The sequence below is a fragment of the Gigantopelta aegis genome, chromosome 6, assembly GCF_016097555.1.
Source record: "Gigantopelta aegis isolate Gae_Host chromosome 6, Gae_host_genome, whole genome shotgun sequence".
Classification (NCBI taxonomy): Eukaryota; Metazoa; Mollusca; class Gastropoda; order Neomphalida; family Peltospiridae; genus Gigantopelta; species Gigantopelta aegis.
In genome coordinates, this window is record NC_054704.1 from 73,826,237 (window position 1) to 73,839,326 (window position 13,090).

Below are 13,090 nucleotides of genomic sequence, written 5' to 3' on the forward strand. Positions count from 1 at the left end.
TTAAAGAAAGCTTTTGTTTGGGTTTTACAATCGTATTGTGCTTCAAGAAAATTGCAGCACGTCAAGGCCTGCATTGATCAGAAATAGAAAACTCCGTTCCCACTCTCCATTGCTAGGAAAACCAACAGGCCAAGAAAAAGAAACCCTACAGATCAGCTATAGCCATTATCATCTTCCTGTTATGACCACTACAAACGGCAAGGAATGCTTTATGCCAGACAAGAGAAATAGATGTTGAACAATCAACACGTATTTGGTTTCATTTCAACTGGACTGCATTGAAAAGCGAGGAAGATTTCTCGTCGGAACAAAAGCGATGTTTTATCAAGAATGACTGCGCGCTATTTAAAATCTTATTTAGCATTGCCTGGGTAAACACTTGAGATGGAAACATGAATTTTTACTCGATGGGTGAGATGGTGAAGAGAGGAAATTGTGTCCCGACTCCAAAGACAAATCTCTCCAGTTGTCTCGGCATATCCTTGGCTCAGGGGCAAAGTCATTAAGTGAAATAATTTACTCAGGTGTTTAATAAAACACAAATGAATAATGAACAATGCATCAGAAAAAAAGAAAAAACTAGAAACAATCAAAATATCGCTCAGGCGTATCGAAGATGATACAAGCTTTTATTTAAAAGATCTTTTTTTTTGTTTATATGATTTTTTTTGGAAGCAACTATTATTAAATCAATAGCACACCCACAATATAGTTTTATTTCTAAAAGTATTAAAGTTCCACAAATATTGCAGTTATTCACATTATTTTTAGATACTTTGATTAAACAATGCTGACTTCCATTTAAACTTTAAACAAATTTCAAACATGCAATTAAAACAAAGAGACAAATTTTCTTAATTTAAGTGAAAAAATACTGTTAGTTACAAGATGCCAGTATATCGAGATCAATAAAACAAAATAGATTTTTGCTTATTGTTAATAATTATTTATTTTGTAAATATTGGCAGATTTAAAAAAAATTAAAACAAAACCTAATTATTTTAATGTAATAAAAATAGATAGAAATCTTAGAGCTCTATGATTTATTGTAACAAACTAAATCCATATTTTAATACTGAGTTGGTTGGCAATCTACATTTATTTTAAGAGACACAGTTGCAAGATTTCATATTGAGGGATGAAACTTTTTTTTTAAAATGTGGATCCAAATAATTAATTTTGGAGATTTATTTATTTTGTTTCTTTTATTTTTTTTATTTTTTTTTTATATATATATATATATATGGTCCTGTTTTAAATGTTACACTGAAAAAGGAAGAATTATGTAGGGCTGAAAAAAATATCTAAGTTATGGCAACTATTATAACTTGGATGGATTATACACAAACAATATATATGTATTAATTTGAAAATGATCTGACCTCACCATATAAGGGGAGCTATCAATGTCACTCCCTGTCAATCACTTGAGACCAGTTCAAGGAGGGCACTTTTTGGCTCACCATAACATGTCAATTCATACTGTGGTAATATCTTAATTTTCTCCTGACGATGTCAACATTTAGTTGACGAAACGTTGAGATTTTAAACTTGTGGTTTTAAACACAGACTTTACTTTTATTATAAATATCTTAAATGGCTCCCCATAATCTAAGTTAGAGTTATTTCTTTACAGATACTGATAAAATAGGTTTTATTCTAAATAATCTAAGTTAGAGTTATTTCTTTATAGATACTGATAAAATAGGTTTTATTCTAAATAATCTAAGTTAGAGTTATTTCTTTATAGATACTGATAAAATAATTTTATAGATACTGATAAAATAGTTTTATAGATACTGATAAAATAGTTTTATTCTAAATAAAAAATTCTGCTAGCTTATTTTATTTGGAAACTATCTTATTCCAAATTAAAACAAAAAAATATATATTTAAAAATTCATGCACTAGAAAGACAGTTTCTATTATTTAATAATCCTACCATTTAATATACTTATTTACTTCTTTATGCACTAAATATTATTAATATTTGTTATATTTATAGCTCTCTATATAATGGTATGATAGGTCTGTTATTAACAATTTTATATTTAAATATAACCAGATTAAAATAGTTTTAACCATATGCTATGAATGTATTAAAGAAAATAACTGAAAATTGTTAACATGACTTCATTCCTGTCTTGGACGGAACTGTCTAGTTAAGTCAGAGGTTGTGCCCATAGCAGGCATGCTTGACAATTCTCTGATGCCAGAATGCCAAAAATTACCCACACACCCATGCATGACTCAATTATTCTTGTTAATGTAAAATAATGACATTTTTTATTTTATTTTATTTTTTTAAACTTAACCAAGCCAAACCTTTTCTTAACAAAGAATTATAAAGCATTATCGGAAACACCACCATTTATTTTCTTTGCCTCATTTTGATCTTGTATCAAGCTCTGTAAGATTTTATTGGAAGCCTTCATTACATCAATAGCCATTACATGATAAATGACAATATGAAATACAAGCGTCTTTGCTGATGGACTGAAATACAATATTATTTGTTTCGGTCTTTATGTCGTCTGACATTTTACAGTTGCTTTTAGTGACAAATACACATGACCGGAAAAAGGAAACAGCGTTGTGTGCAATAAGCAAGGCGCCTGTCGTAACACAATACAAAGACCTTTCTCAATGCCTTCTTGAGCATTCACTCCTCATGCTCAGCAGAAATTCATCACGGAGTGAAATCAGCACAAGATGAAATGTAAGCAACATGTGCTGTTATTTGTGAAATGGACATCTATTCAATAGGCTTTGTTTCTGCAACAATCTGGTTTCTGAAATCATAATTATCATCCATTTATGGACAGGGCATTATGGATTTCTTCCTGTGAAATGACAAATGACCAAATCCAAATGGCTCCAAATCTCTGTTGATGATTGATTGATTTGGAGATATTGTAAATTGTGGTCGTCCATGTCAGAAACCTATGCTACGTCAGGTATAAAAATCTCAGGAGGAGGAAACGGGCTGGTTTGGAACCTCTTTAACAATAATCTGACGGCATTAGCTGGCAATGATTTTAATGTCAGAGAGGCCCTATACATTCTCTGTTTCTCTACATCTGGCGAAACACAAGCTGATTTATATGAAGCATGTAAACACAGATGTGTAACACTTCAAACTAAAATTGCCCCTTTCAAGCACTTTCAAAATAACATGCTTCGCATCTCGATTTTTGCTTTGCTGAAAGAGAGGATCAATTGTAATATGTTTTCCACACAGACTGCCGCAAGTTAAACTGATTAACATGGGTGACACCGAGTGCAGTTGTCATTCCAATCTGCTCACATCATCAAAGGAAAGCTGTTGGAAATCTGTTTTTCATATCAATTAAAACTTTCGTTTTGAAATATATCGCTATAACACCAGGTACTCTGTAATCTGACTTATGTACATACAAGAAAACATTTCCCAGTGTCATTTGTCCTTAATTTTAATGTAAGTGGCCTTGTAGAGAATATACTAGAATATATAAAAGTTAAATGTTTCAAGTGGCCACCCATTATACCAGCCACCTGTCTTAAAGGACCTTTTTTCTGTTCTCCTAAATACAGTATAGTGTAATCTGTATTAACCAGCCACTTTTTTAAGAGACCATAATATGTTTATTCTCCTGAATCATCTAACACAGTACAGTGTAATCTGTATTAACCAGCCACTTTTATTAAAGGGGACCTAATATTTATATTCTTCTGAATCATCTAACAGTGTAGTGTAACCTATATTAACCAGCCACCTGTCTTAAGAAACAATATTTCTATTCTAAATCCAATACAGAACAGTTTGGCCTGTTTTAAACAGCCACCTATCTTAAGAAACTATATTTCTATTCTAAATCGTCTAACACAGTATAGTTTGACCTGTATTAACCAGCCATTTTTCTTAAGGGACCATAATATTTATATTCTTCTGAATCATCTAACACAGGAGAGTGACCTTTATTAACCAGCCACCTGTCTTAAGATACTATATTTGTGCAATATTCCAGAATCATCTAATGTAGTACAATGACCTGTATTATACAGTTATCCTTCATAAGAAACTAAATTTAGATATTCTACTGAATCATCTAACATAGTGATCTGTATTAAGCTTTTCCTATTATCTCAAATGAATGAATAAATGAATGTTTGACAACACCCCTGCAAATCTCTCAAACAATCTGACTTGGTAAAACATGACTTGTATATAAGCAGCCAGTTTCCTATTCTAAATCCTGCACTTATTATTATATGGTGTCATCTGTATTAAGCTGGAAGCCATCTGTCTTAAAGTGAGAGATCCTATGTTTTTAAACACCATGACATATTTTTCACTACTAAAGCCATTTTCGATAATTTAAATTAGAAATACTTAAATTTTATTATTTAGAATATTAATTTTCGTATACCTGAAGTGGTTCTAGTCATCCAGGTTTTTTGCAACACCCCATTCTAAAAAATGCACATTCATCGAAATAAGCTCCAGTTATTTATTGATGGTATTTCCATGTTTAATCATCACAGTATACTTTAGCTTCTCTCTGTTATAACCTTATCCAAATGTGTGTTACATGTTTGTAGATTAACTAAACTTAGTGTCCATGTTTACGGGCTGAAACTTGGGTCTGTCCCTTTAAGAATACACTTAGGAATTATATTTTTTTTTGAATTTCCCACCTTTAAGCTTTTTGATACCAAAATATTAAGAGAAAAGTGGGCTACATGTCTTATTACAAGAACTGAATGATACGGGAGCATTTTAAGTACTAAATATTTTTCTGAGAAAGAAAATCTCTTACGAACACAGATAACTATGACTTCAAATTTAATGGCAGAAAATTAAAAAAAACCTTAAAGAAATAATCCCAGTTGATTCTTAATGGAAAACATGAATGAAATTATCTTAGTCTGTCCATAAATAATTTAATAAATAATAGACGAGAAGTGAACCTGATATAGTCCTTAAGAGAAAAGCCCTAATGAATGAATGAAGGAAATGTTTTATTTAACAATGCACTCAACACATGATATTTACGGCTATATGGCGTCGGACATATGGTTAAGGACCACACAGATACTGAGAGAGGAAACCTGCTGTCGCCACTTCATAGGCTACTTTTTTCAATTAGCAGCAAGAGATCTTTTATATGTACCATCCCACAGACAGGATAGCACATACCATAGCATTTACTATACCAGTCGTGGTGCACTGGCTGGAATGAGAAATAAGCCAGAATGAAGTGAATCTACAGACAGTGGTGGATTCAGCACTTTGTAAGTGTGTGTGTGTGGAATCACAAAATAAAAAGGGCAAGTTTGATCATTTTCTAAAGGCCCATTGGGAGTGACATCTGTAGAGGGGTTCAAGGGTAGGTTCCATGGAACATTTTGAAATGGAGATGCTGAGACACATTTTCAGGACAATTTAATGTATATTGTGGATGATGAATTTAAAAAAATAAAAAGAAGTAAAAGTAAATGGGCAGTTGGGGGTGGGGGGTGGTGGACACACGACCCGTTACCTGCTCTTAACCCACCAATGCAGATGGTCCTAAAAAGAACCAAATTAAAGGGACCCTGCACACAAGTCTTCAAGAGAAGACATTGAAATAAAGTGGATCTGCAAACAGTCCTCAGAGAAAATCTTGATTAGTGAAAACTAAAAAGTACTAAGTTTACTACCAACCATAAAGCCTTGGATTTAACTGATATTTTAAGTACTAAGTTTACTACCAACCATAAAGCCTTGGATCGAACTGATATTTTAAGTACTAAGTTTACTACCAACCATAAAGCCTAGAATCGAACTGATATTTGAAGTACTAAGTTTGCTACCAATCATAAAGCCTTGGATCGAACTGATATTCTAAATACTAAGTTTACTACCAACCATAAAGCCTAGAATCGAACTGATATTCTAAGTACTAAGTTTGCTACCAACCATAAAGCCTTGGATCTAACTGATATTCTAAGTACTAAGTTTACTACCAACCATAAAGCCTAGAATCAAACTGATATTCTAAGTACTAAGTTTGCTACCAACCATAAAGCCTTGGATCTAACTGATATTCTAAGTACTAAGTTTGCCAACAAACAAATAGCCTTAGATCGAACTGATATTCTAAGTACTAAGTTTACTACGAACCATAAAGCCTTGGATCTAACTGATATTCTAAGTACTAAGTTTACTACCAACCATAAAGCCTTGGATCGAACTGATATTCCGTGCCATCAAGTCGACTCTTCTTCAGCTTCTCGATTGTCTCCGGACTGGCATGGATAGAAGGACTTCTCTTAGGGGGGCGACCTGGTCGTGCACTGGAAAACAAAACATAACAAACAATTAATACTAATAATAGGATGTTTTCCACCTATCCAACACTCTACCAGGATTTCTAGAATTTCTATAAAATCCACGAACCATGGGATCAGTGCTTTTAAAAATGTACTAGCCACGATTAAAAATTCACTAGCCCTACTTTACTTTAAGTTTACTTTAAGTTAAGTTACTAAATAATGATAAAAGTTGTATATATATATCACCTAAAGATAAAGATATAGCTTAAAAACACAAACATTGTGGTGGAGGGAGAGGGGGGCAGTATATTCGTATTTACAAAATAGATGTAACTGCAAGATTTGACAAAAAAAATTCACTAACCGTCGGGCATGGCAATAGTAGTTATTTACTAGCCCATCATTGAATATCACTAGCCATGGGAGTAAGGCATCTAATCTAGAAGCCCTGACTACACCATTTAATTGGCTAATGATTATTTCTCTTGCTTTGGATGATGATAAGACACTCAGCAAACAGTGTCCGAAATAAGAACTTGTCCATTTGTTCTGACAAGGTAAAATGTGCTTGGACAAATAAATTTTATCTCATTGCTTATCTATAGACAAGTAAAAAAAATTCAATACAGTTTCATTTTGAGCAGTGAAAAACATTGTCCTTGCACTTGGATGAAACAGACCATTTATTTAGACAAGTAGAACTATTGCCAGACAAGTAGATTTCTAGATGTACTGGTTCGGTGGACTAGTGAATAGTTTTGCTTATTTCTATCACTGGTAGAAGTTTATTGTTTGTTTAACAATACCACTAGAGCACATTGATTTATTAAATCAATGGCTATTGGATGCTAAACATTTGATAATTTTGACGTATACTCTTAAAGAGGAAACCTGCAACATTTTTCCATTAGCAGCAAGGAATCTTTTGTATGCACCATCCCACAGACAGTATAGCACATACGACAGCCTTTGATATACCAGTCATGGTGCACTGGCTGGAACGAGGAATAGCCCAATGGACCCACCGAAGGGGATCAATCCCAAGCCGACCATGCATCGAATGAGCGCTTTACCACTGGGCTACGTCCTGCCCCCTATTAACAGACTTTCCTGGGGAGCTATCACTCTCACTCACCATCACTCACCTGGGACTAGTTCAAGGAGAGTAATTTTTAGCTCCCCCTGCGTGTGCTGTAACCTCACCGTGGTGCAGGGGTGTAACATTCTCTTTGAGAATGGCCAATACAGCACAAAACTGAAGTTTTGAGTAAAATTCAGTATCCGTAAAATTCTGTGATATTTGTGTTTTTGCACAGTTCTTCACACTGTTTTTGCACATTTCTTTACACTGTTTTTGTTTAAGTCTTGAATTTTTATATTGATGTTGATCATCACTTTATTTATTTGCATTACCATAGTTTGACACCCAATAGCCGATGTATTTTTCATGCTGGGGTGTCGTTAAACATTCATTCATTCCTTTCAGCATATAAATAAATAAATAATATATATATATATATATATATATATATATATATATATATATATATATATATATATATATGGTAATATCTTAGTTATATGGATGCCCATAATCTAAATTAGGGGAGCTATTAAATTTAATAACTCCCACCAATTGTTTTTCAAGTCAAGATCTGGATTACTTTTAAAAATTGCAAAAATGCTTATTGTGGATATCAACCTATATAGAAAAAGCAAATGTTTATCAAAACTATTTGAATTGTGTGTGTGTGTGTGTGTGTGTGTGTGTGTGTGTGTGTGTGTGTGTGTGGTTTTACAACAGTAAATTATATTATAAGATTACCAGTAAATCAGGGGCGCAGAAAGTACTCATCCGCTTGCCAAATGTGAGTAAACATTCTGACAGACGAGATAAAAAAAATGCAACTACCAGTTCGACAGTCTAATCTGTCTTTTTAATTTTGTTTGCCACGTGATGTTGATCACTTACCAAGTGTTCTTAAAGGGACATTCCCGAGTTAAACTTACATATTAAATATACTTTCTTGTTTAGAATATCAGTGTCTGTATATTCAATGTGTTTCTGGTCATCTCAGTATTTGTAAGAAGCCCAAACTTGATTTTGTCTTAATATATTTTTCAGGGAACAAAATGAAATTTAACCTAGTACAAATATTAGAACGATCAGAAACATGTTTAATATCAAGCCACTAATATTTTATGCAGAAAAATATATTTGATATGTAATTACAATCGTTAAAAATTCTGTGTTAGTCAATAACATCTAAACAAATTGCAGCAAACTCAGGAATGTCCCTTTAATAATGTTTTTTTTCAATATATCTATATATATCATTTGAAGTGAAGACACTGTACATTATAATATTGTTAATAATATATTGTTCTATAGATTGGCGGACTAGTAGAAATTCCGGCGGGCTTGTAAATTTTCGTGGGTTCTGGTTTTACGGGCTAATTGAATATTTTCGATTTCTGCACCCATGTTGAAGCGACTGCTTGGTGCTGTTGGGTTGTGTCAGCTATTGGGTGAAGGGATATTTGAACAATGTGGTGTTTAATACATTCCTAGCGCAAGTATAAAGATCAACCTTCTCCATTCTACTCCACATTTCTGAACTGCACGTGCTGGTGTCACGAAGGTCCTCGTTAATAACGGTGTTACGTCAATAGAGTAAACGTATGTTGCACGTGCCACATACGCCAAATATTAATGTCTATTTCCATGAATAAATGAGAAAACGCTGCCTTTAAAAATGTAATTCCGTGAGAGATTTACCTAGATCTCGCGTGAAAACAATCTTCATCTTCGGCTTCAAACAAATACATTACCATTTTCAGAGATCGGAAAAACAATTCCATTATTTCCGCTTGGAACCATAGCAGTAAACGTTACCGACCAATCAGATCACGCGTTTCAATGGAAACGTTCACAACCCTAACGCTGGGTATTATCGCCATAAACGTATTATAAATTATCCCCCCCCCCCCCCCCCACACACACACATACACACAGACACAGGTGTTTATTAAGTGGAGGGAAGGTGTGTGTGTGTGTGTGTGTGTGTGTGTGTGTGTGTGTGTATAGTCTGTGTGTGTGTGTGTGTGTGTGTGAAGCTGACAAGGTAAAGTATTTGAACAGGCTTTTATTAGTATTATATACAAGATTATCTTTCTCCAGATATATTCAGACAACAAATATCTACTCCACTAAGCATAACATAAATTCATTATGTTTTTTTAAGTAAACTTAATGAATTTGTAAGGCAATTTAGAATGAGCGTGCACTTCCAGTATTACCCTCCCCACAAATCCGCGCCTGTGCATGTGAATAACAACAAATTGAAATACACTGCAACGTGTTAATAAACCACGCTGAAATAGTTCTTTTTTCTTCTTCTTTTTTTTTTTTTTTTTTTACAAAGACTTAAGAAAGTACAACGTGTTAATAAATCACGCAGAAATATGTCTTCTCTTTTTTTACAAAGACTTAAGAAAGATCCAAAACTGTTTTGTGAAGAATGGACGCCAAAACGATTGCCAAACTACAAAGTGGTTTGTAACAAATGTGATGTGACGGGGCATGAATGATGAAATATGAATTTTCACGGCCACCACACAAAGAGGTTAGCCAGGTGAAATCAACAACTTGAATTGACAAACATTCATCTGACAGATAGAGAAAAGTCGGCAGTGAAATTGGACCCCCAGTCTCAACAGAGGGCTAATTGAATCCGTAATGAATATCTGCATAAAATATTCGCGATTGTCAACGCTGGTGGCAAGGCTGGTTTGAAATGTTAAAATACTGACAGTCACCTTTTTACACAGAGCGTATAATTTAAGAAGAAGTGAGAAACCTTTTCTTCTTCTTTTTTTTTTTTTTTTTTTTTGCCTATTAAATGTCAGACGTACCTTTATTGGGTTGAACAAGAAAAGGCAGAGATAGAGACAGAGACAGAGACAGAGACAGAGACAGACAGACAAGCAGACAAAGAGCGTATAAGGGGTGTGTGGGGTGGAGGCGAAGACAAACACAGACATACAGAGAAACAGACAGACAGACACAGATAATGTGAAAAAGAGATAGTGGGAGGGGGAGTAAGAGAGATAGACAGACAAAGAAAGAGAGAGAGAGAGAGAGAGAGAGAGAGAGAGAGAGAGAGAAGAGAGAGAGAGAGAGAGAAGAATGAAAATTGTTTGTTTGACAAATTCATTCAGGATAAATAAATTACTTAATAACTATTCATTAACACAGCACGTACTATTTTTCACTACACAGATTTTACCGACCTAGCATAGATGTTATAACTATGTTGCCTGCCAATATGTGAACTCGAGTCTATTCGAATTTGCTTCACGCTGGTGGGATTTAAAGAGTATTGTTCTTATGTATAAGTAACTAAATCGTAACACCCAATCCCATTCGTAACGCTATTTTGTAGGGCCTAAACAGTAAACATTTTCTACTTACATATATCATTTTTATTATTCTTTAAGTCTTGTCTTTTAAAAAAGATATTTATGAAAAGTTAAAGTTGTTTTGTTTAACGACACCACTAGAGCACATTGCTCTGTTAATCATCGGCTATTAGATTTCAAACATTTGGTTATTCTGACAAATAGTCTTAGAGAGGAAACCCGTTTCATGTTTCTATTAGTAGCAAAGAATCTTTTATTTACACCATCCCACAGACAGGATAGCACACACTACGACCTCTGATATACCAGTCATGGTGCACTGGTTGGAACGAGAAATAGTCCAATGGACCCACCGACGGGGATCGATCCTATCTACCGCCCGTGCATCAAGCAAGCACTTAACCACTGGGCTACGTCCCGTGCCCAAACGATATTTATGAATACCTATTAAATAATATATCATGAGAATGAACCTCTAATCTATCCCCCACCCCCAAGAAAACAACAGAAGAAGCACAATCACCACCCACATAGTGTAGTTATACGGTTAATGCACCTAAATGCAACATGCTTTTGGTTAACTGCAAGAAGCATTATTCTATTTCAACAGTGACAAACGATACCATTGTATTGGGTGGGTGTTTTTTTTTTTTTAAAGTAATATAAAAATCAAACAGACAGTCCTTTTTTCCGGTTTTTCCTACCTCTTGTTCTTGTTTGATTTGATGTTTAAAATTGCTACAATTAACTCGTCTTAAACAGGAATCGTCTACACAGAAACGTGCTGTGTGTTCTTCCACTTCAACTGCCATTCTGACGTCCGTGTTTGATTTTGTATACACCCAGTAGAGAAGAAACTCAGTTTGTCACTCGATCTTATAATTGCAGAGGAACGTTTGACACATTTTATTTTAATGGTCGGTCCACAATGTCCCATTCTCGTGTCGTTTCCTCATAAAATGCGCCATCAAAGGCCAGCTTTGTAGCCGATACGGGCAGTCGCTATCGTTTGAATTCAAAATATCGCTGTTAAAAAACTTGGTAGATAACATAACTCCAAAGCGAGTACAGTTCCTGTAGTGCAATTGGTAAGAAAAAAAAGAAGAAGAAGAAAGCAAATAAGAAACAACCAGAGCAGACCGGGGTGGGGGTGAGGGGTGGCTAGGTGTGGTTGGGGTATGGGTAGATTACGATGATGAACTAGCTGACGAACATTTTTTTAAATGTTTTTGTTTGGAGGGGTGGGGGGTCGTTCGAACCCTCGAACCCCACACCCCCATTCCAGCTTACGCTCCAGCAAATAAAGAAAGACACAAAAAAAGAAAAGAAATAATAATAATAATAATAATAATAATAATAATAATAAAAAATAAAAAAATAAAACAATATAATCTTAGTAGATAATATAAGTCCCAAATGATTACATTTCGGACAATGCAACTTGTAGGAAAAAAAAGAACAAACAAGAGTAAGAACGAGAAAAGACAGAAAAAGAAAGATAGAAAAAGAAACAAAGAAACCGATAAATGTAAAAAAGAAGAAGAAAAAAAGAAAAGAAAAGAAAAGAAATAATAAAAATAACAGAAATATTCAAATAAATCCTAATGCTAGGCAACCATATATATTTTTTTATACCAGTGCCCCCTTTCCTTTCTCTACTTTGAATTCTATCTCATTTCTTCCCGATCTGGTAACTCCTCTTATCTTTCAACTTCTTTCGCTGTCCACCTACACAATCCAGTCCTTGTCTCTCCAACCGCGACAGGCGCTTGTCTCTTGTGGCTATCTGTGCCACACACCTGTTCCTCATCAGCTTTTAGCTGTGGGCTTAGTCTGACCACTTCGGGGAGTGTTCAGTAGTTACTTCTGGCATTGTTAAGAGGCACTTGTAACCACCTACTATGCACCCGTACTACCGGCGGTCGTTAGTTAGTGCCGAGGGTCAGACCAGCTTTATTAGCAGCAGAGGACGAGGATGCCAGAGACTGCACCCGTGGAGGATGAAGTCGAGACAGGTAAAAGGTAAAAAATATTACTTGTGCCTCATCACTAAAGGCTGTAGACCTCCCAACACCACTAGAAATTATGCCCCTCGCCCCTCTCCCCTCCCACTCCAGATATCGTTCCTACACATAAAATAAAAAGACTTCTTCGTTTAACAACACCCCAGCACATTGATTAATCGCCACGTCATGTACCTAACACAAACAGTATAATTAAATTGTAATTGACTAGCTGTAATCGTACTATCGTAACTCACAGGATTTGGGGGTTTAGCCTCAAATATTTTGATTTTTTTTTTATCTTATACTATATTTCTGAGTGATGAAATTTAGGCTACAATATGTATGTGTTAGACTAATACAACCAC

General features: G+C 34.7%; 1 protein-coding gene across 1 annotated transcript in view; it reads right to left on the bottom strand.

The window, feature by feature from the left end:
* The window catches only part of LOC121375328 (dachshund homolog 1-like), a 124,373-nt gene that overhangs the window by 72,860 nt on the left and 38,423 nt on the right, over positions 1 to 13,090 (bottom strand). The window contains exon 2 of the mRNA XM_041502730.1: positions 6,197 to 6,318. Within this exon, the coding sequence (XP_041358664.1) occupies positions 6,197 to 6,318 (122 nt within the window). The remainder of the gene's footprint in view (positions 1 to 6,196; positions 6,319 to 13,090) is intronic.